This window comes from Xenopus laevis, chromosome 7L (assembly GCF_017654675.1).
Source record: "Xenopus laevis strain J_2021 chromosome 7L, Xenopus_laevis_v10.1, whole genome shotgun sequence".
Classification (NCBI taxonomy): domain Eukaryota; kingdom Metazoa; phylum Chordata; class Amphibia; order Anura; family Pipidae; genus Xenopus; species Xenopus laevis.
In genome coordinates, this window is record NC_054383.1 from 9,132,000 (window position 1) to 9,158,515 (window position 26,516).

A 26,516-nucleotide genomic window follows, 5' to 3' on the forward strand; every position below is an offset into this window, starting at 1 on the left:
ACTTCCACAGTACAAACAGCATAGTAATATTATTTCTTTTTAGTCTTCAATAGCATTAATTTTTGTGCATGGACTTTTAATTTTGATTCCTAAAGTGATCTGCTGAGTCTGACCACTGAATCCCTGGGTTCAAGTTAATGTTACATTTTGTTTCAAAATATGTTATAGATTGAACTTAAAATTAATTTGAATATTGTTCCATCAATCTATTAATATTAGAAAACATGATGTTTTTTTTCTAGTAAATTGAACCAACTTCCATACTAACTAAATGGAATTGGCAGTAGAGTTGGCTAAGGGATGAAACAAGCCTTCCTAGTGCGTTACCCCCCAATAAGTCTTTATTAATCAACGTGAGGTATTATTTGAAAAAGCCTCTGTAAATACATATTAGGTTCTATGTTGGTACTTTGGTCTATAAAACTATTTGAAAAAACCTCTGTAAATATATTGTAGGTTTTGAATTGGTACTTTTGTCAATTAAAATATATTTTAAATACAAATATAGTTCCATTTTCTTTTAATTTTTAACTTCCCCTTTAGGAAGGCACAGTCATTGAAACCCTCCTTTACTTTGTTCCATGTTGAAAGTAAGTAAGGTTTGAAGTCACTGCTTTCTAGAGCATTTGTACACTATGGAAATCTGAGGAACTTCAAGTTCTAGAGTCCTATTTTTCAAAGGTTGAATTTTAGTGGGTTTTGAGATTTTTGAAACCATAACTAAATTCACAAACTCTAAAACCATGAATGTCATGACATTTATTATAAAATATGAATAAAAAAAGAACGGAAAATGACGCTGAACGATGAGCTAAAAAATATGAATATCTCGAAAATCTCTAAAAATTCAAGTTTTTTTGACAATATCTAGTAAAAAAAAAATCTGAAAACATCTTAAAAGTCTAAATTGATTTAAGGCGGTCCAATAGGATCAGCACAGCTCCCATTGACTTCTATAGGACCTCAACAATTTTTAACTCGCAAAATTTTGTATTTGTTATTTATGGGGTTTATACTTAAAAAATCTCAAATATTTAGAGCTGTCTTTTAAAAAATGAGAAAACTTTTAGTTTGTGGAAAAAAAATCTATTGTTAGTAAATGGGCCCTCCAGAGTCCATTACTTCAACAAGCAAAAAGGTAAGGGTTGAATAACTCTGTTAGCCTAAGGGGGATGGGGAAAATAGTTCCTGCAAGCAGACCAAATTAACTTTAATTTAATTACAATTTACAGATTAAGTCCCCATCTATGATTTAAGACAAGACCATAGTCAAATAAAAGTTCTGTCATATTGAGATTTGTGAACGTTGCTTTTCGAGTAGTTTTAAGACATTTACATGAAATCCATAAATTGTCCTATTTTTGTGTAATCTTGTAGCAATTTAGCAATCAGCATTTCTGTTCACCAGGGAATAAATATGCAAATGTGAGGAGAAAAATACATTCAAGCTCAAAGTAGTTTCTTTCAGGATAACGTCTATGATTGACAAATATGCTACAGGTGGTTACATGAGGAAAAAAGTTGGATAGATAGAAAAAGTCAATAGATAGATAGATAGATAGATAGATAGATAGATAGATAGATAGATAGATAGATAGATAAATGATAGATAGATAGATAGATAGATAGATGATAGATAGGCATTTTAAAATTAGGAACAAAGTCATAAAATGCTATTTCTTGGTTTCACTTAACTCCGAGCAGGTTTATAATTTCTAAAATATGTTTTGTGAGCCAAGGTTTTATTACGCTAGTATTTCAAGAGCAGCAGTAATTTCAGAAGCAGAAATAGGAAATTCTTTATAGAAATCATGATTGTTTTGCTGCTCTGTGGCTTCATATTTATTTACCACAAAATATTCACTGTAACAAACTGCTGACCATAAGCATCTTCACACCAAACCAATAGTGAAATGCCATGAAGTGAGATATGTTGCCTTGCCTGATTTGGGTTAACATGTTATTCGATCTACATCTACTGAATACAAATATTTTTCCTAAAATTTATCTTAAAGAACATTCATGATGAGCTGACCATGTGAAATTATTGTTTGACTATACAGGTATGGGATCCATTATCCGCAAACCCGTTATTCAGAAAGTTCCAAATTGCGGAAAGTCTGTCTCCCATAGACTCCATTATAATCAAATAATCCACATTTTTAAAAATGATTTCCTTTTTCTCTGTAATAATAAAACAGTAGCTTGTACTTGATCCAAACTAAGATATAATTAATCCTTATTGGAAGCAAAACCAGCCTATTGGGTTTATTTAATGTTTACATGATTTTCTAGTAGTCTTAAGGTGTGCAGGTCCCGGAAAGCCCCAGGTCCCGAGCATTCTGGATAATAGGTCCCATACCTGTACTAATGTTTTTATCTAATTAGTATTTTATAGAATTAAGGATAAAAAATCTCAGAAACTCAATCCTTTTGGCCATTTTCCAAACCTACATATGTCAGTGAAGTATAACGAGTAGGCCTGGAAGTTATTTCAGTGATCATATAATATTTATTGAATAATGGAGAGGGAAGGATTTTACATTAGACATTACATTGGACATTACACATTACTGTTGGTATCCAATAATTTTATAAGTAATTTTTATTAATCAACATATTATTACTGAGAGATGCCTAGTATTGATTAGCAAATCTGTCCCATTTCGATTCACCAGAAAATTAAAAAAACTGCAAATGCATTGAAGTCAATGGACACATTTTTACACGTGCATAATTTTTCTCACTCCAAATGCATTAAAATCAATGGGCATTTTTTCTAATGACGACTATTTTGTCCTAATGCATTAAAGTAAATGGGCTTTTTTTCTTAAGGTGACGTTTTTGTCCTAATGCATTAAAGTCAATGGGCGTTTTTTCTTATGTAACTTTTTTTCTCCAAATGCATTAAAGTCAATGGGCATTTTTCTTATGGTGACTTTTTTCTCCAAATACATTAAAGTCAATGAGCATTTTTTCTTAAGAGTATTTTTACTCTGCAAATTTTCCCATGCAGTTTCATGAATAAACTCAGAATTTTACAGAAAATCCATGGTTAGCGAATAAATCACTCATCACTAATGCCTAGATCAATGATATCAGCACCTAGACTTTTATTTATGCGGGTACCAAAGGTTTTACCTTTTCATGGCAATCAAAAGGTTAAATTTGTATCTATAATAAGTTACACACATATATTTTTGCACAGTGTTCTCAGTTTAATGCAAAGTTTAATTTGGCAGAAAGTTTAAAATGCTGTCTAAATAAATCTGTTTCTAGTCAATACAAAAGTAATTAAGACTAATAAAAATGCTCTAAAATCTTTATCATTTTCTGTGTGTGTGAAAGTATTTAAATAAAATATTTAATATAAAATAGATGTTGTTTATTAAAAAAAAAATGGCAAGAAATAGTGTCTGCTTGCAATGACAAATTTATAATCATATTATAATTATAAAAATATATATAATTATAACAGTGTAAATGAAATAATGCATGTATTCATTCTGACATAGAAATTGGCACTGAATGAATAGCTGTGTCTAAATTTCTTATTTATAAAAGTGTGAAAAAAGATAATAAAATTTGCCTCAGTTCACTACATTACACAACTGAAATTGGCACGCATTTATAAAGTGCCAAAAAAGATTTAGAGCATAGGAAAATAAGATTAAAAGATGCATGTTACTTTTCAGCCTAAGGTACTTGGAAAATCTAATTTCCAAGGTAAAGTTACTAGCAGTAATTTAAACCTCATTTTCAGACTTGTTGCTATGACAATAATCACCTGTGTGCCATAACCATGTCCTGGTTAATTTTCCTTGGCAAGTTTCCATTATTTTAATATCCTAGCAGTTTAGCTACTGAAAGGTCTCAGACAAGATGCCATTGCATTATTTGGAGTAACTTGAAATAACTTAAAATGTTGTGGCCAAAATCTGTTGTTTACAATAAAGGCTTTAGCCTGTTGAAGACTTTGCAGCAAATTTATGCAAGGTTGACATTTCTGTTTACTATAAATTATGTTTAATTCTAAATTTAAAATTTTACATTTTTCCTGCAGGTTAATTTTTTTTCTCATTTATAAAAATTACCCACAACATAAGCCTTAATTGAAAAAAAAATCAAATAGTCTGGCTCATTTTCTCCCAGTGCTTTTCTTTTCCCCAAAATTCTATCATGGCCCAAAAAACAAATATGCTCCAAATTTTATCAGTCAATTGAGGTTGGAAGTTGGGAAAAGACAATGGTTATTTCAATGGAACTTTTTATCCACTTGGGGAAAATGCTAGAGAAGAATGACACATAAGGCAAAAGCAACTATTTTTTCATCATTTTTTCCACCACGGCTAACAATTGATAAGACAACAATTTTCTTTAATTTCTATAAACATATCCCTGCATTTCAGGTAATAAGGACTATATCAGAGAATTGACTTCTAGGCTATTGTTATGATATGATGTGGCTGTGGGACCAAACATTCTGATTTAGCACACCACCTGAAAGCTTAAATTTTAACATCTGCAATACATCATTATCGCTTATAAAGACACAAGACAACTGTCAGGCATATACAGCTCTTGAAACTATGAGGATCACCCCTGAATTATAAGGCATACTATTAGAACCTTCTATGAATTAACAGAACATCAAAAGTCACTCAAGAATTCTATCACCATACAAAGGCTGCAGGGTTATTGATAGATCATGTGCTAATGATAATGTAATGTCATTTTTAAATAATAAGGATATTAGACGGCACTAAGGAACTTTGTGTTCATATTAAAGCATAGGGCTGCAGGCGTTATAAAAAAAATCTGATAAAAAGTTTGCATGCATCTCCTGTGCATTATCAGAACTGCTTGCTTTATTTATGCCCTGTAGATACAATCTTGCTTTCAGTAAATTTAATTGGGTTCATGTATGGTGTATGGTACATTATAAATAGTGATGGGCGAATTTATTCGCCAGGCGCGAATTTGCGGCGAATTTGTGCGATTCGCTGGCAGCGAATAAATTCACGTAACGCCCGCGATAATTCGCGGCAAAAATTATTTTTTTTTTTTTAAAAATGGACGCCGGCGTCAAAAACGGGTGCCGGCGTCAAAAAAACGGGCGCCAGCATAAAAAATGAGGCGCCGTTTCGCGAATTTTTCGCCATTTCGCACAAAATTCGCGAATTTTCTGGCGAATCGAAACGGCGCAAATTCGCCCATCACTAATTATAAAATGCCTTTTCAATGCAATACTTAGCTCCTAAAAATATATAAAAAATACTATAATATAAAAATACTAAGCTCCAAATGTTAATGCAAAAACCACATTGTTAAAACAAGGAGGGGGTTTAAATAAGACACCAGGGATCAATTCTGTAGATGTATGGGGAAGTTTATGCTGGTGGAATATTAAGTTCATGGGTGTTAATAAGCAGATAATAGACCGGCAGGGTGTTGTGTGTTATTGTGGGAATTGAGTAATGGAACTAATAGAGGTTAACAGGTTAGTACATGTAGGCGTGGTGAAAGAAGTTTGTTGGTGAAGTTCTGCAGGGGAATGTCTGATGTTGTGTGATGATGAATTCCATGTGCTGATCTGATGAAGTCCCACAGGCATATAGTGAGAGTACTGTAGCTTACTGAGAAGGAAGACAATCTAAGGTCATTGGAGGAACAAAGTGGTAGATTTGGAGAGTACTTGGAGATAATTTTTGAAATGAAAGGTTAGGTATTATTAATGAGAACTTTGTGGGTAAGGCTTTGAAGTTGAATCCACTATAGGTAACCAGTGCAGGCATGCCCAAAGAGGTGAATCAGAGGTGATTTATCCTTGGAGGTAAATTAGACTTTCAGTAGAATTTGTTTAATTACAATGATCTATATCATTACAGTCTTCACAGATAGCATGCATCCCATAATAAAAAGAAAACAAACCCATACCTTAACTTGTACTGTTACAGTCGCAAGTCCAGGGGGCATAGTTCCTGTCACATCAAATGCTTCAATGATAAACATGTACGCAGCCTCCTTGTTTGCAAATGACTCGTAATCAAGGGGTTTCAAAAGGGACAACTCTCCAGTTGACTGGTTCATTGCAAAGAACTGTAAAACTTCCTGAGATCTTATGCGATAAGTAATATTAGCACCAAGATCAGCATCTTTTGCCTGAAACACAATAAACAGATCAATATTAAAATCGAAGCAGACAAAACCAGTGAACAAAGCAGGTTGAAGGGCAGAAATAATTGAACCAGAGAAAATAAATGTCTTAAGTTTTAGCGAGCCCTCCAAACAGAAACACATTTTTACAGTTGTTTTGCTTTTGTATTATGGATCATTTTAATGCATTGATCGGTAAAAAAATATAAACACTTCAGCAAATATATATATATATATATATATATATATATATATATATATATATATATATATATATGAATTTTTTGTCACATTTGCAGTAAATGTGAATTCTGTAATCTCTCAACTTGATTAGAATTGATTTTTAAACAGTTTTTAACTGAATGCAATAAAATATGTTTTCTAAACATAAAAACTTATATCTACGTTTAATTTCTGGATAACTGTAACTATAAGACTTGCTCTTTCAGCTTTTAACCTCTTTTATAAAGTGAATAGGTACTGTACATAATAATCACAATAACTGTTATAAATACTAGAATGGACAAAGACTATAGGGGTCATTCTTGACCCTGTTGGGTGCAAGAGCCTCTTGGTGCTCATTCTGGGAGCACTTGCACCCCATGCTATGCTCTGCACTAAGCACCGTATGAAAAATCGAAATTATGTTCAATGTAGGGGTGGCTGGGAGTGAGGGGGACACACTTCCCCAAACCACCTCTCTTGGATCCTGTGTTGACTAATATACTTTGCACACTACATTTGGCTTAGCAAATGAGGCCTTTTGTCCCCTGAAATATGGAATCATCGGTGCAAGCACATATTTCCACTTTATGCTAAGATGTTATGGCGGTTACTATACTACTTATTAGAATCAACCTTATTGGGACCTGCTTAATAATATTTAAATGTATATTGTTTTCATAAATCAAATGTTTTATCGAGCAATTTGTGTTTTTTTACAAAAGTATGTAAAATGCTAAATATTTGAGATTTAGAAAGTGTAAAAACTACAAAAAACTCTAATACAAAACATTTGCAAGTAAAATCAGTAGAGGTCCTATAGAAGTCAATGGGAGCTGTGCTGAACCTATTGGACCTTTTTTTCATCCATTCAGACTAGGGATGAACCAAATCCACTATTTTGGATTCGGCCGAACCCCGAATCCTTTGCGAAAGATTAGGCCAATACCGAACCGAATCTGAACCCTAATTTGCATATGCAAATTAAGGGTGGGAAGGGGAAAAATGTTTACTCCCTTGTTTTCTGACAAAAAGTCGCCCCTAATTTGCACATGCAAATTAGGATTCGGATTTGGTTCAGCTGGGCAGAAGGATTCGGCCGAATCCGAATCCTACTGAAAAAGGCCAAATGCTGGCCGAATCCCGAACCGAATCCTGGATTCGGTGCATCTCTAATTCAGACTAGAGGTTTTCTGATTTTATTTTACTAGAAAATGTCAGAAATTTTTAGAGGTTTTGTATTCTTTAGTGCATCGTTCAGTGTTTTTCCCCCCCAAATCTTTCAATAAATTATATGGCATTTGTGGTTTTAGAGAAAACATTAGTGTAGTGCCTAGGAATAACACATTGTAAATTTATGTAAAAAACAAAAGATATATATACATTCATGTAACATTATTTTATATTTTACATACAATACTTTAAGGCTGGAAGGTTGAATGGATCACTCAACAGACCCTACTAGAACCCAACTAGGAGGGGTTTAGCTTTGGCTTAGGACTTCCCATTATAATCAGTAGTTCTGCTAGGCTATGCAAATAGTTGTGCTGATACTCTGCAATCGCAAACTTCTAAATGTGCCATTTATTACAGTGGACTTAGTCTCACTTTGCCTTACCACCACTTAAGTAATACTTTGAGATATGCCAGGCAACAATATAATAAATAGGCTTGACAAAGGGCCCAGCAGAGGCCCGAAACGTTGCCGCTTTCTTTTGTGAGCTGAATAAAACACCGATCACTGAATCAACCACATCAGTTGTGCCACAGGTTTCTTGTTTTGCTATATAAAGTTTTTTGGGCTTTGGGCAGCTTTGGGCCCGATACCTGACGGCATCTGACACCAATCCGGTGTTACAGACCTAGAGTAGCACTCCATTTTTGGGATTGAGGCAACACTATAATATCATACTTTTTACTACACAAATCTTTTGGTTTTAGTACCCAGCTTAAATCAGAATTAAGGTTATTTCATATATAGAATTTTATTAAATACAACCTTAAATACAGAGGTGCATCACACACACAGATCAAAACACCTTTGAAGTCCATTTTTGTTTTTCTGAAGAGCAGAATTTTAAATTTAATGTACAGTAGTTTTATTGTACTACACATCTGGCAAGTCAATTCATCTCAGCTTACTTAATTTTTTAAGACTATTATGATGTTTCTTTTGCTTCATCCATCATAAAAATCTAGATTTTTATATTTGAGACCCAAGAGTATTTCCCATTTCTGGACTGTTGTTTTCATTTATCTTAGAAGGTACGCAGGAAATGCACATTTAACTTTGTACTTAATTTCCTGTCAGAAAAGCAACATGAAAAATAAAGCCACGTCTAATTTGAAAATAATGAGCGTTCACCAGAGCACTGGATTTTATCAGACTGTTTTTGAAGGAAAATTAAGATAAATATCTGTTGGGGCCTTCATGTGTAGTTAAAAATGCATACTGCAATTGCTTATAGAAGTTAAAGCCAAGCTGCTACATCTGAAAACAGCAGCTAGTGTGAATAAAAATATAGTAATGAAAAGGAATTATGCATAGCTATTTGAAACTTAAAACTATGCTGTATAGATGGCAGACATTTTTTATAATGCTGATTTCTTGTTTTTCGTTCTGCCACTGAGGAGCAGGGCAGGGAAGATGAGTACTGGAAAATATGGAGTTATAACTCTGCAAAAACTTGTTTGTCAGCATATCATTCCAAAACCAAGGATGTGAAGTTGGTCCTTCTATTACTGCTACAGTATAACAACGTGTTGGCACTATGTTAAGCACTACCATCACTAAGATGAAAAGAGCTCATCCTTTTTGGCATGAAATATGGGGCAATCAACAAGAGCATGCTAAAATAATTCCAATTTAAACAAACATGAAAAAAAGGAAATCCATGTAGCACTTAATTAATTCAAGACAATAAATGTAATGCATTTCTTTGTCCTTTTTTTTTATTAATGTCACATTTGTTCAATGCAGATGACATAATCATGTTCTTGGGTTTTTATGTCACACATGCTAAGATTAAAAACATTGCAGAAGGCTAGAATACCCAATTTCAACAGTGGAATGTAATTATAATTTTTTTTTGTTATTCAAATTGGTATTTGCTTACCATTATGGATTAATATGGGAGTTACCAACCAGCAGATTCCTTATTTAATTAAATGCAGTCTGAACTATGGTATCAATCAAGAGATGTAAAGGCCCCAATGGAATTTTAAACATCATAATTAATTAGAAATGTTGCTTCAGTAGTTTTTTTTGCAGCTCACCTGTACACGTAAGAACACCATGCCCGGAATCATATTCTCTGGCACAGAGGCAGAATAAGTGGAGTTTGTAAACTGGGGGCTATTGTCATCAACGTCAATCACATTAATTGCAAGGTTTATTGTACTACGTCGTGGGTCCACTGCTCCATCTGTTGCTTCAACAATAAGTTCATAATAATCTTTTGTTTCACGGTCCAGCTTTAAAGATGTGTATATACTCCCGTTGGCAGTGATACGAAAAATATTGTTTAGATTTGCTAGGCTATAACGGACTTGGCCATTGACTCCAGCATCAGGATCTGTTGCCTATAATGGGGGACAAGAAGATTTATGTTAAAGAATAATACTTTTTTATGCAAATCAGGTAGTTCAAGGGATATTAAACCAATGTCCCTTAAGAGATGCTCAGTTTAAAAAAACTACTCCTAGAAACTAATAAGGGGTTTAAACCAAAACAATACACCTTTTTTAATAAAAGGATTTTTCTAAATGTTCAAAATTCATTACAAGTGTTCAGTGGTTGGTTTTTGCTAAATTGTTTCAAGAGAACCAGTAAGTGTAGACAATAGCAAATGACAAACAGATACAGATACTACTATACTTCAGGGGCTTTGTGGTCTCCACCTATCTGGGCCTGTAAAATCTTTGATACAAATAAGCTACTTCGCCATTTTACTTTCACTAATAAATTATGGCATGCTAATCCTTTTTTAGAATGGTTGCATCCATATAAAAAAGTTGTGTCATCCACTAATAACATGTTATTATATATAAATAAGGGCAGTATAAAACAGAATAATGGGAACAATATTTTTTGATAAGAATGACAAGCACCTGCATTGGTCATCTATATATCTAACACGGTCAATTAAAAATTGTTTAATTACCAATCGCTTTGCAATATCATGCTAACAACCTGTCTTAGGAAAGGATTCATAGTTCTTGGTAGGAAGACAATCAGTCAACTAACAGCAACATTAATGGGTTTATACATCATATTGCTATAATATACTGTATAACTTAAGCAAAGACGCAAAGATTTTTCTTTGATGAATGACTGATTTCAGTGCAATCCAACCAATCCATCAAATTATCGTGATGTTAGTGGGAGTCAAACTATTGTGCATCTAACAACTTTTCATCCGACATTGGTCAGAAAATTGATCGGCCAGATTAAAAAAAATTTCATCAGTCACAGTGAAATCTATCTGTTGTCCAATTGTTTGCAGGGCCAAGCAGGCAGCTACCTTCAGTTTTCCTAGCTTCAACTAGACAACATTGCTTGAAATTATTTTTTTAGTAGATAAACTCTTCTCTAAACAGCATACACCACTTCTTAGAACCCCTCAAAAGGCACAATGTTAGCAAAACCAATACAAGTCAAGAAACTGTTATAAGACATACCAAATCAGATTATAGATCCGAGAAAATAAATATATTTACATATATTGCTTATTTAGCTGAGTTCAGAAGAGCTGAGAAATTCCACCCAAGTTGTTATACCAGACAAACATTTCATGCCAGTAAACGACACGCAAAACTCAACATTCATCTCAAATTTCCATAAATCTGCCCTAAACATTCCATATATTTTGATACCATGGTTTCTTGTTTTATAGATTTAAGTGAATATTTGTGTTTATTTACTAATCATTCATTTTCATGATAATTGTGTCATAGTAAATTTGACAAATTTCAGTCCTTGTATACTTATGTGAAAAGGCTCAACAACAACTGTCATGCATTGATGAGTAAATATTTTCAACTGATGCAGACTTGTGGCAAAATCTGCATGTTTGCAAGTTCACTAATTGGAATATAATTTAGTATTTTAATTTGCTGGAAAGAAATTCTGTTTTTTGGCATGGGAAAAAATTACAAACAAAATACCCATTAACACTAATGCATTTGGTGCAAGAAAAAATACAGATTGACTCCAGATGTCAACAAGTGCAGCAAACGAGTCATTTGACTCGAATGCATTTGGAGAGATTTCTGAAAAATTCTGAAGTTTCCCAAATGTTTTCAGCGAAATGAGCAGTTTAGCCTATTAGTACAGTTGTATCAGGAAACAGTCTAATATGTTCAAAAAAATAAATACGATCCACGCAATTGAGGCATAACTGATGGTCAAAGCGGAATATAGAACATTTTGTATGTAATTAAATAGTGATGGGCGTCAAAAAAACGGGCGCTGGCGTCAAAAAACGGGCGCCGGCGTCAAAAGCGAGACGCCGGCGCTGTTTCGCAAATTCGCCCATCACTATAATTAGATTAAATCATATGCAATTCCCAGAATGAAGCAAACAAAACATATAATAATAACTTTTTAACTGTATTAAAAAGGATGCATTTAATGTGACACATTTTTTGCAAATCAAATTCAGAGAAAATAGGGTCAGATCAATTTTGATGTGTTTTTTTTAAATGTCCCAAAAGGTGTTCATCTTAACTATAGCCTACAATGTTGACCTTTTCTGCCCTAACAATGGAAGTGCTTGAAAAACACTAGGAAGATATATATATATATATATATACTGAGTTTGTAACAATACTTTACCATTTGCTAACTGGTAGCTTTACAGGACTAGAAATGATCTAGGCACAGTTGCTATATTTAATATATAAGTCAATAATAGTCATAGATAACCTGCTTTTCATACATTATTTAATTATATTTTATTTTAATTAAATTATTTCTTTTTTTAGAAGTTAGCTTAATTTTTTTTATCTTATAAAAATCAAAGATTAAATGATACAGATAAGTACCATTCATTGAGTAGCTTTCTTGTAACGCTTTAATTAAATTCTAGAAATGTAAAACTTATGCAATTAAATCAGCCCCCATGTGAATAATAGATCTCTACATGGCCAAGATAAACTGTTTTTATAGAAATTATCAGTATATTGATCATCATTAGTGATGATAAAAAAATTTCACCAGATTTCAGCATGAAAATTATGCCCATAGGCTCCAATGGGTGAAAAAAAATAGTTGCGTGTCAAAAAAATGTTGTCGCCCATAGACTTCAAAGGATTTCAGCAAATTTTCGCTGTTTTATGAATTTTCAGCAAAACGGGTCAAATTTGTCCTAATCATCATGTCTATTTATGCCATACTGAAAAAACATCCCTGAACAGAGGGGGGAGCTGCCATACCACTTGTCAGCAACATACAATGACGCGTTAACATCCTTTCCCCGGTAGTTTCCCAACAATTCACACTTCTAGTCATGTACATTGAAACATTAACATTTGCCTCAATGAGAATCATGGTACCATTGTGGCTGATACAAACTGTTTCAGCTAACACACATAACTGAGCAAGTTCAATGAAACCATTGTGATTGGATGGTCTGTGACTTTACTATTCTTAAATGTTTAAATGTCAGGGAATTTATATCACTAAGTTGAACTGAAGAAGCTGCTCAGATAAGTGGTGAAATTCAGTTGATTTAGACTTAATTCTCCAATTGCTTTAGACTTAATTCTGCTAGATATTGTATTTCATGACCTGAATATCTTTGATCTTTTGACAAATAAGGGTGTGCCTCTTCATTTAAGTGATAGCTCCCTCGCGCCTATAATTATATGCCATTTTGCAACTTGCTTTCTTATTCTGTACACTGAAATGTGTTTGTAATTGCCATCATGGGAAATTAACTCCTCATCAAAACATATAATGAATTCTGATCTCATCGCAAAATACTTCACTGAGATTCCACAAGTAAAATTACCTTTGCGCTTTATGAAGAGGTTTGCTATAATGAAATAATATACTTGACAGCATTGACTTAAGACGCAACATCTCAAATGCATAAACCCCAAGAAATTCTGAATTAGTTTGTACATTTGTGACTTTCCCATGAACAATACTTATTTTGCTTAGAGTTTAAGGATTTTTTAAATATTTTTTTCTGTTTTTATTATATAGTTAGTGCTGCACAATATGTTGGCACTCTAAAAATACAAGTTAATAGTAAAATAATGATATAGTTACAAAGATAGACATTTTAGTTATCCAAAAAAAATCACGGAAGACACTGTTGAAGACATTAGTAGAATCTATGATTTCAACATTACCTAGTGTAGGGTTTTCTACAACTTCACTGCCTTAGCAATAAAAAAAACATCTACATTGATTCAAATCAAAGTTCTGTTCCTCAAGTCTAAAAGGGTGGCCCATGATTCTGTGTTGTTCTGTATGTGAAAAAAAATCTCCCACTATATTTCTATTGTCTACTATGTACAGATCCATTATCCAGAAAGCCCATTATACAGAAAGCTCTGAATTACAGGAAGGCAATCTCCCACAGACTCCATTTTATCCAAATAATATTTTACTTTTTCTCTGTAGTAATAAAACAGTAACCCTAATGGGTTAGTTTAATGTTAGTTTAATTTAATGTAATGATTTTGTAATAGACTTAAGGTATGAAGATTCAAATTACAGAAAGATCTTGAAAACCCCAGGTCCCGAGCATTCTGGATAATAGGACCCATGGCTGTACTTGTAAAATCAAAACCATGCCCCCATACAGGCACCTTTTTCTGCAAAGAAAACACCTCCAACCTTGATAGTCTATCCTCCTCATTCCATTCCATTATTTGATGTTTTTGGTACCCAAAATAATTGAATTAGACAATTAACCTTCAGTTAAAATAGAAAAAAGCAAAATGTTGATGAGCCAATGTAGTGCATGTATGGGATAATTACTCAATCTGTGACCAGTGCTATTGGCAGAAATGGAACTAGAGGGGGGCGGGCCCTGGCACAGGATGCGCAGCCGGTCCCCCGCCCCCCTCCGTACACCCGGAACTGGCCCGGGAATATGCGCCGCGAATCGGCGCGTGGACTGCCGGGGGGCTCTGAGGGGGTGCGGGCCCTGGCCCGCTCGCACCCCCTGCTCCCCCGGTAGTTCCGCCCCTGGCTATTGGGTCTTCTAAATCTCTCTTGACTGATTGATAATTACACAATGGGATAGGAGCAAATCAATACTATACTTTAATGATTTTTTAAAACTATGTATGCTGATGGTTTTTCTTTTTTTAAATAATCCAGACAAAAAAAAATTCCACTGTCCTAAGCCAAATGCCTTTTATTGGTTCCATCATGAGAGCAGAATACAAGCCTGGTACAAGAACATTACCAACTAGCAGACAGCGAAATTCATCAAGCGGGCAGCCTAAGTGTGTGTTTTGCTGCTGTAATTATGGAGATTTTAAATGAATTTTTGAATAAATCTTGACTTTTTAAAGATTTTTAACAACTAGCCTCCTTGGTGCTCCGTTCTTTAAATCTATTATGGACGACTAGCAGACAGGAATGCATGGCATTCCCCAAAATTACTTTTAAATAAAATTAATTAGCAAGGTATATAGCTGTAGTTATATGAATTATTATTACTTAGTTTGGGGACTTATTACCTTCAAGAAACCTAAGATCCTTTTTTCAGCAGAAGTTCTCTACAGACACACATTTTACTATTATTTTTATATTATACCCATTGCATTCTATCCTGTTTATGGCCCTGTACACTCAGCCACAGCATCTTTAAGTAAACCTCTTTATTTTATTGTTGGAACACTATGTAAGCCAGGTTGTTTTTTAATGTAAAGACCCATAAATAAAACCAGCGGCTATTCATGAAGAAGACAAAATATAAATCTGTGATTATCAGAAAACAGTCAGGAAACTTCCACTGATGTTTAATTTCCAACCAAGGTGCTCTGTGTGAGCTGCTGTAATGAAACCATTTATCTTCTTAGAAATCAATTTAAATTTAATTAAAATTGTTAAAAGTAAATTCACATGATTTGCTCTCCTGTTGTAGTTCATCACAGCAATAAACAGCAATGGCTGCATTTGCTTGGAGTTTTTGGATCAATGTCATGAAGTCTTACCATGTCAGCGCACTGTGTGGATCTACTTAATTCATGACCGACTTCTCTGCATACAGATGCAACTATAACATACACATCAAATGAGTCAAATACTAAGCATGCTGTTTTGTGGGGGAAGATACATAGCACTGTATAAGTACTTTAGTGCAATGGCTCCAAATGTCCTCGGCTGAACCTACAGATGGAACAGGCTCTATTTCATGGAATAATCATTTGTGAAATGTGCATCCCAATATGCTAACGTGTTGAATGACATGCTGCTTACCCAGCAATAGCAATGTTACTTACAAGAAAAACCAATGTACTGGAACATGTTTTATGAGCTGTTATGCAGACCACATCATGCAGAGATAATTATACATATTGTATGTATGTCTACACTCAGGTGAGAGTGTAGACTCTTTTACAGCTAGATGAGCATGCAAGGGCTGGATAAACACTAGTTAGTACTTAATAATAGTAGTTCTTAGTGATGAAAGAATAAATTTGCCAGACACGAATTCGGTGCTAATTTCCACATTTTTTTTAGTTTTTGCAAATTAATTTGCTTGCTGCAAAATGTGGAAATTTGCAGCTAATTTGTATCTGGTGAATTTATACTCCCATCACTAAGAGCTACTATTATTAAGTACTAACTAGTGTGTATCCAGCCCTTGCATGCTGTGTCAAAAAAGGACTCAAAAACAGTAGTGTTCTGGCTATTATGTTAGACATCCAGTCACTCCAGCTTTTATACATTACATTTTTGGCTAACTAACTATATTAGAAACATTTTTTTATCTATTTACCCAGTTTTTATTTTTACACTGAACAATTCCTTTAAATCCAATATGGTTTCTTTCCATTTGTGTATTTAATAAGGTCTGGTTTCCCTCCACAAATAATTATATTTGTTTAGAGTCAATTGCTAAATTGCCTGTCCCCCCCTTCCTTGCCCACTCTGCTGCCTCTCCACTGAAAACAAGTCCAATTAAAGCAGCAGAAAGGGATGGAGAGGAGCCTACAATACAGCAGACCTGCATGGCATTTATGCCACTGTTCCTGTCCCATGGAAGTCTGTCCTCCATTGTGTTGTAAAACTGATTAAGGAGTTCGCTTTTAATGGGTTCTTTCTCCTTCTAGCCCTCACTGTTTTTAAAGAACCACTGTCAAATGACAAGACAGGAACAGTACTGTAAGTTAGATATTTTCATAAGAGGTATGAAAAAGTGATACCTTGCTGTTCAGTGAGCCTCTGCTTGTAGCAATGATCAATGCTCTTCGAGTGCCACTATTCTGAAGCCCCTTTCATCCTCTTGCAAAAGATAGCCCCAGGTGCCTTATATTTTTCTGTGAATAAAGAGTTGCCTGTACTAATCCTGTATCTATTCTTATATATAATTTACACCTCCTTGAAAAAGACCAAAAGTTTGTGTAAAAAAACCTACTTTTGGAAACTTTGTTAATTATTGAAATCTATCAAATATTACATTTTAATTATAATGTGTCATTAACTAAAAGCTAGATATTGAACTGCAGATTAACTACATAGTTTTTGGAAGTATTAATATCAGTTTACTATTTCAAGCCTAGTGTGTATAAAAGATCACTCAAATATAACTCAAATAACAGATGGTGCCAGAAAAAATAGTCTGTGGACATTTTCCTTCTTGAGTGAGAAGGTGTGACATAAAGATTGACAGAATAAAAAAATGTATTTACAGACATATACAAGCAACAAAGAGCCAATCTTTAAAAATTAAAAAGAAGAGAAAAATAGACACAAAGTATGTTGGATCACATACTGTACATTATGTACAGTATACAATATACTTGAATTCCCAGAATATAATATCAATTTTAATTATTTAGTAGATGTGGAAATTGTAAGTTAATGTCATGGAGGACTGTAGGATGAACATCCCCAGTAGAGACATAGTTGAAGCATAGTTTTGCTGGTACAGTTTGTTGCCCAGCTTCACCAAATAATTAAAACATGTTGGGCAAATAAAGCTTGTAAATCTAGCAATATTGTTTGTATACATAGTTTTTCTTTAAGAGAACAGGTTAGTGCAGAGAAAATGGTTGCTACAGAAAGGAGCAAATAAAAGGGTAAAGGAGTGAGGGTTGAATTGTTCTCTTACTGGAGGAATTATCACTAGCAGGACCTGTAAAGAGTTTGGATGGAAACAGTTATGAGGGAAAGAGTTAGGAGGAAGGAGTTCTCCTTCCATTAATTAGGCATGCCTGAGGAATCTGGGAGCCTGATATGGGCAAGGGATTTCACATAAAAAGGAGGTGATTCAAAGATTCAACCTTTTTGAAGGTGATGACAGATGCTGAAGAGCCTTAGGCGGGAGGCCTCAGAAGGAGAAAAAGATGATCTCTGGGAAAGAGAGAGGATTAGTAGTTAGTAGAGCATCCATAGCTCCACCATGGAGAGCATACTGGTTAGTAGTAGTACCCTTCACTTTTATTGCCAGATCACATCTAAAGTAAACATAACTTTGAGGGCCTTGAATCCTAGGGCAGTACACCTATTTAAAGGGATTCTGTCATGATTATTATGATGTGGTTTTTATTTCTAAATTACACTGTTTACACTGCAAATAGTTAATTCTACACTATAAAATTTCATTTCTGAACCAGCAAGTGTATTTTTTTTTTTAGTTGTAATATTGGTGTGTAGGTGCATCTCAGGTCATTTTGCCTGGTCATGTGCTTTCAGAAAGAGACAGCACTTTAGGATGGAACTGCTTTCTGACAGGCTGTTGTTTCTCCTACTCAATGTAACTGAATGTGTTGCAGTGGGAGCTGGATTTTACTACTGAGTGCTGTTATTAGATTTACCAGGTAGCTGTTATCTTGTGTTAGGGAGCTGCTATCTGGTTACCTTCCCATTGTTCTGTTGTTAGGCTGTTGGGGGGAAAGGGAGGGGGTGATATCACTCCAACTTGCAGTGTAGCAGTAAAGAGTAGTGATGGGCAAATTTGCGCCGTTTCAGTTCGCCGAAAAATTCGCGACGCCGGCGCCCGTTTTTGACGTCGGCAAATTTTTGCCGCAAATTTTCGCGGGCGTTTCGCAAATTTATTCGCTGGCGGCGAAACGCGCAAATTCGCCGTGAATTCGCGCCTGGCGAATAAATTCGCCCATCACTAGTAAAGAGTGACTGAAGTTTATCAGAGCACAAGTCACATGACTGGGGCAGCTGGGAAACTGACAATATGTCTATCCACATGTCAGATTTCAAATTGAAATAAAAAAAATCAGTTTGCTCTTTTGAGAAATGCATTCAGTGCAGAATTCAGCTGGAGCAGCACTATCAACTGATGTGTTTTGGAAAAAAAAAATTCCCATGACAGTATCCCTTTTAAGTGTAAGTATCCCTTTAATGATCAAAGTTTTACGCCAGGTTTTGTCTTTGAAAAGTGCCCATAGACACCAATGTATTGTGCACTGAAAAAGTGACTGTCGAAAAACATTGCATGGATTGCAAAAAGTCTTTGGGGATAAATGCCTGTTCACTGTAATGCATTTTGCACATTTTTGCCAGTTTGCTAATTTTTTTGTGAAGCAAACCGGATAGATTCACCTATAACTAGCAAGTACTACTGTCTGACTATAGTTAGAAGTCTGCCTTTGTCTATGCTATCAGTGAAGACTAACTATAGTGAATGTATTAAGTAATACTGCAGATCTATGAAATCTATAGATCCAACTGTATAAGCGACTTGCACTTGTCTGTGGGTTTCAGCTGTGCTCTGTACAAGTTGCCAGATCAGAAATAAGATGTAAGGAGAAGATCTAGGCATACATGATATTTTAACATGTTGTTTTCAAATGTTGGTGTTGTCGAAACTGAATGAATGATTTGCATGACTGGGCAGTTAATATCAATGGCTATACTTTGTTTCAGAAGGACAGAGGCAATAGACAAGGATGTCTAAGACTAACCCCAAAAAGTTTTTAAGTATATTAATAGTAAAATGATGCAGGTTGAAAGTGGGCTCCTTTTAATAATGGGGCTAGTATATTTGCAACAGATACAGAAAAGGCAAATGTGCTAAATCAGTTATTTTCTTAAATGTATACAATAGAGGAGTCAGAGTTCCCCAACCCACCTTATAGCTGCATAGGGATGTAGCGAACTGTTCGCCGGCGAACTTGTTCGCGCAAACTTCGACTGTTCGCGTCCGCCGAATGTTCGCGAACGTTGCGCGACGTTCGCATTTTGAGTTCGCGTTCGATTCGAATACAAATCGTTCGACCATTCGACCATTCGAATTCCTTCGACCGCTAAAAATCGAACGATTTCCATTCGTTCGAACGATTGTAAGCATTCGAATGAATGAAAAGCATTCGATCGAATGCTTCGATCGTTCGATTCGAATGAAAATCGTTCGATCGAACGATTAAAATCCTTCGATCGTTCGATTCGAACGATTTTTGCCGGTGTTCGCGAACGACGTTCGCGAACACCAAATCGGCAGTTCGCTACATCCCTATAGCTGCATTGTTGGTTCAGCTCAATCAAGCCATTGGCTGACTTAGTATATGGTTCATAAAGCTTTACAAAAATTTATGTAAACAAGGCGCCAGGGCCAGAAGGAATACAAAAAAACACAAGAAAATAGTTGCCAAAAGCCAGTTTAAGCACTGCTGAAAGTTTTTGAGAACATAATAAAATGAAACAAATTATAGGGGGAAGAATACTCACAGTTCACCCCAGTCCTCATGTGCAAATTCATAAAGAAACCAAAAAAGTTGTGAGTCCCTCCAAAAATCAGTCAATATTGTAAAAAAATACAAAAGTTTATTAAGACATGATAAATATTGGACTAACCCGTTTCGTGCCTGTTGGGGCACTTACTCAAGGCTGTACAATGCTTATATTGGGGCATCCAATTCAAAGCTGCAAAGTGAAACCAGCGCTCATCCAGCGCGAGGTATAGGCAAAACAAAAGGGAGCAAGAAATTTATTCTCATATAGTGTAGTAATTTTTTCATAGATGGATTACACCCCTTGTGAAATTAGATTATTTCTAAAAAGGTGCCTCCTCCAGATTATACTATTTGCCGTGCTTAGAATTTACACACTGAGGTGAGACTCATGTGAGAATACTCACAAACGTTTAAACGAAGTTTGGGCGTTTAGAAATATAGTTAGATGTTCATCCCCTCAATTTTCTCCAGGCTCTGTGGCTTGAAAACAATGCGCTGACATAGTGTAAAACCGTCACTTTTTTAATCTCAAAAATATCAATAAAATCACACTCACAATATTGCTGTTAAAATATCGCATTTAAAATAAAAGTCACCAGTCCGCCATCTGTAGGAGTCACTCAGGCAGCCGGTATGGTTGTTACTTGCCGGCGTCTCGACCGCCTCGTGTGTCCCAGTGCGCGTATGGATGACGTCACTGCCCGACGCGTTTCGTCTACCGACTTCCTCAAGGGCTTCAGAGCTGTCAGTGCGCATGTCGCCTTTTGAAGAGGCAGCGGATCCGCTTACGTATTCCTCCCTTCCGCTCCTCTGTCATGTCTGTTTATATGTTGCTATGGCAACATCTTTCCAACGAAAAAGTCTCTACTACATTGCCACAAAACCTAACTAACTATTCCAATCACGGGGGAAAAATTTTTTTCATATATACACACACACTTTCCTCGTTATTAAATGGATTTATCCTTATGTCCCCAACCTCTTCAATCTTTACCATAAAAATATCTGAGCAATTTTGACATACACCTAACCGTCATGGTTAAAATCTTAGAGCATTTGGAATGATTTATATAAACAATAGATATATATTTCTATGGCTATTGGATTATTACATACAATATGCGTTACTCTCATTAGGTTATAAAAAAGCTCTCAGATTAATATCTACATTGAGTCCTTTAGGCGTAAAGGTTTCTAAACTGTAAATCCAACGACTTTCGCACTGTAGGGTGGTTTTTACCAAATCTCCCCCTCTCCATCCCTTTTTCACTTCTTCCACCCCCCAATATTGTAAGCTAGCAGGATTCATTCCGTGGGATGGAGAGGGGGAGATTTGGTAAAAACCACCCTACAGTGCGAAAGTCGTTGGATTTACAGTTTAGAAACCTTTACGCCTAAAGGACTCAATGTAGATATTAATCTGAGAGCTTTTTTATAACCTAATGAGAATAAGTAACGCATATTGTATGTAATAATCCAATAGCCATAGAAATATATATCTATTGTTTATATAAATCATTCCAAATGCTCTAAGATTTTAACCATGACGGTTAGGTGTATGTCAAAATTGCTCAGATATTTTTATGGTAAAGATTGAAGAGGTTGGGGACATAAGGATAAATCCATTTAATAACGAGGAAAGTGTGTGTGTATATATGAAAAAAAATTTTCCCCCGTGATTGGAATAGTTAGTTAGGTTTTGTGGCAATGTAGTAGAGACTTTTTCGTTGGAAAGATGTTGCCATAGCAACATATAAACAGACATGACAGAGGAGCGGAAGGGAGGAATACGTAAGCGGATCCGCTGCCTCTTCAAAAGGCGACATGCGCACTGACAGCTCTGAAGCCCTTGAGGAAGTCGGTAGACGAAACGCGTCGGGCAGTGACGTCATCCATACGCGCACTGGGACACACGAGGCGGTCGAGACGCCGGCAAGTAACAACCATACCGGCTGCCTGAGTGACTCCTACAGATGGCGGACTGGTGACTTTTATTTTAAATGCGATATTTTAACAGCAATATTGTGAGTGTGATTTTATTGATATTTTTGAGATTAAAAAAGTGACGGTTTTACACTATGTCAGCGCATTGTTTTCAAGCCACAGAGCCTGGAGAAAATTGAGGGGATGAACATCTAACTATATTTCTAAACGCCCAAACTTCGTTTAAACGTTCGTGAGTATTCTCACATGAGTCTCACCTCAGTGTGTAAATTCTAAGCACGGCAAATAGTATAATCTGGAGGAGGCACCTTTTTAGAAATAATCTAATTTCACAAGGGGTGTAATCCATCTATGAAAAAATTACTACACTATATGAGAATAAATTTCTTGCTCCCTTTTGTTTTGCCTATACCTCGCGCTGGATGAGCGCTGGTTTCACTTTGCAGCTTTGAATTGGATTCGTATGCGGGTCTGAGGGAGAACAGACCTTTTGGAAACCGGCAGAGGAAGTGAACCATCAAGACCTTTGATATCCTTTTTATTATATTGGGGCATGACCAATCAAGGTAACATGTATTACAGCCAATCACCAAGTGAGAATCTGGAATACCAATTTACCAATTTGGAAACTTCTCAGGTTACCCATTACTTACACAAAACCAAGAACAAAAAATAAAGAAAATAATGCACACATTTCAAAGCAAACAAGAATATACAAAAATTATTATACAAAAAATACAACAATTTCTAAACTCATAAAAATAATAAATGAAATAAATGTTCCAGAGGAAATTTTTATGTTCTCTTGCAACATCAGGCACTAAGGGACCTCATGTGTCACCACGCTTTTTTGTAAAGTACAAATCAGAGAAGCGAGAGGGATTGTGATCCTAGAGGTGAGTATCAAATTCTTTGGACTGAGTTATACACTTACTAATATCAATATGGTTAAAAACAGAGGGAAAGGTATACAAATTTATGCATTTTTATTACTTGAAAAAACATGTGACATTGAAGTCACTGTTAAGACCAAGGGGCTTCCTCGTTTGTAGATGAAAAATCCACTTTGTTTCTAGGCAGAGTAATTTAGGTAAAATGTCTCCAACCCGTTTTCCCCTTGTCACTTTGTCTATGCTTATAGCAATAAGTTTGTTGGTATCTCCACCATTACAATCGTGAAAATTTTTAGCTACCTGTGAATCTAAAGTCCCTTTCTTTATGTCCAAAATATGTTCTCTAATACGATTTTTAATGGGCGAGACATTTGGCCTACGTATTGGATGTGACAGACACTGCACTCCAAACGTTTAACTACAAAATATGTGTTGCAGTTTATATACCATTTGATACAATATTCACAACCTGTGACACTAGAAATAAACACTTTCGTTTTTTAATATGTGCACAGGTGATTTATTTGGTTGCCCTACATTTAAACATGCCTTTTGTATCTAGCCATCCTGAGGTGCTTATATTGGGAATTTCAACCAAGCTAGGGGCCAACTGATTCCCTATTGTACGTATACGGTGAGTCACTGTTTTATAACCATTGTCTTAATAAATTAGATTGAATAATGAACTCTTGTTTGTCAGTACATAACCACCTTAGCCTCAAAAATTGTCCTATTTGTATTGCTTTAATGACATGCTTAGGATGACAAGAAGTTGCCTGAAGTAAATAGTTTGGCTTTCTATATTTTGTGGATACTACTTGTCTGTTTTTTTGATACAAAGTCAAATCAAGAAAATTGATGGACTTTCGATTGAAAAAATTTGTAAATTTTAAGCCCAGTGTATTATTATTAACATATTCCACAAAGTTCTGAAATTCAAAACATGAACCTTGCCAGACAATGATTAAATCATCGATATATCTCCCAAAAAAAATTGTGTTTCATAAATGGATTGGCCTCGTTATAAATATATTGTTCCTCTCACCATCTCATATTTAATAGCAAACCAAAGTCATGTGTAATACAAGTATATAAAGATACAACATCCAGGGAGGTCCAAGTAAAATTACTCTTCCAGATGGAATACACCCTCAGGTTCTAAAAGAGCTTAGCTCAGTTTTAGACCAACCTTTATTTCTGATTTTCTCAGACTCACTTTCATCTGGTATGGTACCTATGGATTGGAGGAAAGATGACATAATTCCTATATTTAAAAAGGGATTATAATCTCAGCCTGGCAATTATAGGCCAGTAATAGTGATGGGGGAATATGACCCATTTCACTGAAAATTTGTCAATGGGTGACAATTTTTTTTCATGTGCAACACTTTTTTTCACTTTTTGGAGTCTATGGGCCTTTTTTCTGTGGTGAAACCTGGTGAAAAAAGCCCCACCTGAATATGCCATGCAGTTTTGGTCTCCAGCACTCAAACTTGACATTATTTAATTAGAGAGGGACCAGTGAAGGGCAACTAAGCTAGTAAAAGATATGGAACATTTCAGCTATGAGGAAAGACTGGCCAAGTTGTGGCTTTTCACAGCACTTAAGGGGGATATAATAACTCAATATAAATATATCTGGGGATTATACAATAATGTATCTAATGCTTTATTTATCAGTAGGTCCTTCCAGCTGACAAGAGGGCACCCATTCCAATTAGAATAAAGAAGGTTCTGTTTAAATATTTGGAAGGGTTTTTTTTACAGTGAGACCTGTGAAGTTGTGGAATTCTCTCCCTTAATCAGTCGTGCTGGCTGATATATTAGATAGCTTTAAGAAGGGGTTGAATGGCTTTTTAGCAAATGAGGGAGTATAGGGTTATGAAAGAAAGCTCATAGAATAAGTTGATTCAGGGACTGGTCTGATCAGGGGCGATCCTAGCCCCTCTGCTACCCCCCCCCTGGAAATTCGCTCTTTAAGTACCAGGAGCAGCATTTTTGCTGCCCCTGGTACCTAGTGGGGCGCTGCCGCCTGAGGCGACAGCCTCAACTCGCCTCATTGGCGGAACACCCCTGGGTCTGATTGCCATCTTGGAGTCAGGAAGGAATTGTTTCCCCCTCTGAGGCAAATTGGAGAGACTTCAAATGTGTTTTGCCTTCCTCTCGATCAACTAGCAGTTAGGCGTTCATATATAGACTAGAAAGGTTGAACTTGATGGAGATTTGTCTTTTTTCAACCAAACTTACTATGTTAATAATCACGGGGTTGAGTTTTAGTGATGGGCAAAACTGATGGGCAAAACTGTTCCATTTGTGAAATGGTGAAATACACTGAAGTACGTGGGCATTTTTTCACGGTGAGTTTTTCAGAAAAAAATACATTTCCAGTCTATGGGAGTTTTCTAGTGTTTACTTTGAGCGTTACTGTGCGTGTTGCTCCAATGCATGGACACAAGTTATTACCCACTCGTAGATCTGGATACATAGCTTTTCAAAAGTGTATAAAAAAAGATCTTTTGTGCACATGGCCAAAAATAAATAAAAATAATATTTCTCAATAATGAATTAACAGAAATAATGAGGGTAGGAGAATTACTTTTGATATTGTACCATTGAGGGACAGTGCAGGGGAGGTATTCTTTTGGCTTGGAGATAATAATGTAAAGAAAAAAATTGGCCCTCGAGTAGCAGCATTAGCTCACAGTCCATTGATTAACATAATTTTTACAGCAACACTATACAGTATAACAGTTAAATTCAAAAATCAATTCATACTTCATTAAAAGTTTAGCACTTCATACATGAACTTGGTAGAGGACCCAGGGGGCAATGGTTGGCCCTCCTCTTTCCAGCACTCGCTCGTTAAATGATTGAAATTTAGATGAAAAAAATAGTTGCTGCTTGGAAAAAACATTATGGTGACACAACAAACGTGTTCTAAAATATTCAGTTAAGGTCTTTTAATTAATTTCTCAGCTGCACTTTAACCTAGAAGAAATCAGTCTAAGGATATGTCTATAGGTTGATCATGTGTTTTTGCATAAATCATCCTTTTGATATGCAGCTTAAAAAGAATCTCAGTACCTACATGAAGGATACAAGTCTTCTTATGAATCATTCTCTCATTTAACTAATACAAAGCACAGCAGCACTGATATATAACTTCTCGTTTGCATTTGTATGCGTAAACATACAAAAATGGGTATTTACTAAATATTACAGGTGTACAATATGATATAGTACAGTCAACAGCGGTTAAGAGTGGCCAAGGGTGTTTTGTCCCTATTGATTGCCCAGGAGGTCTTGGTTTAGTAGTGCCATGACCCCTTGTAATACATTAGAGGTCAGGTATTACCTCCTAGGACATAAATAAGGTACAATGTGCTCCTAGTTGTCCATGGTCTGTCTTGGAGAACACAA

At 35.5% G+C, this 26,516-nt stretch overlaps 1 protein-coding gene across 1 annotated transcript in view; it reads right to left on the reverse strand.

Annotated features, from left to right (window-relative positions):
* Positions 1–26,516, reverse strand: part of LOC108695740 (protocadherin-15-like) — a 555,442-nt gene that overhangs the window by 152,702 nt on the left and 376,224 nt on the right. Inside the window, exons 20-21 of the mRNA XM_041570198.1 lie at positions 9,655–9,960; positions 5,938–6,162 (exon numbers count right to left, since the gene is read on the reverse strand). Of these exons, the coding sequence (XP_041426132.1) occupies positions 5,938–6,162; positions 9,655–9,960 (531 nt within the window). The remainder of the gene's footprint in view (positions 1–5,937; positions 6,163–9,654; positions 9,961–26,516) is intronic.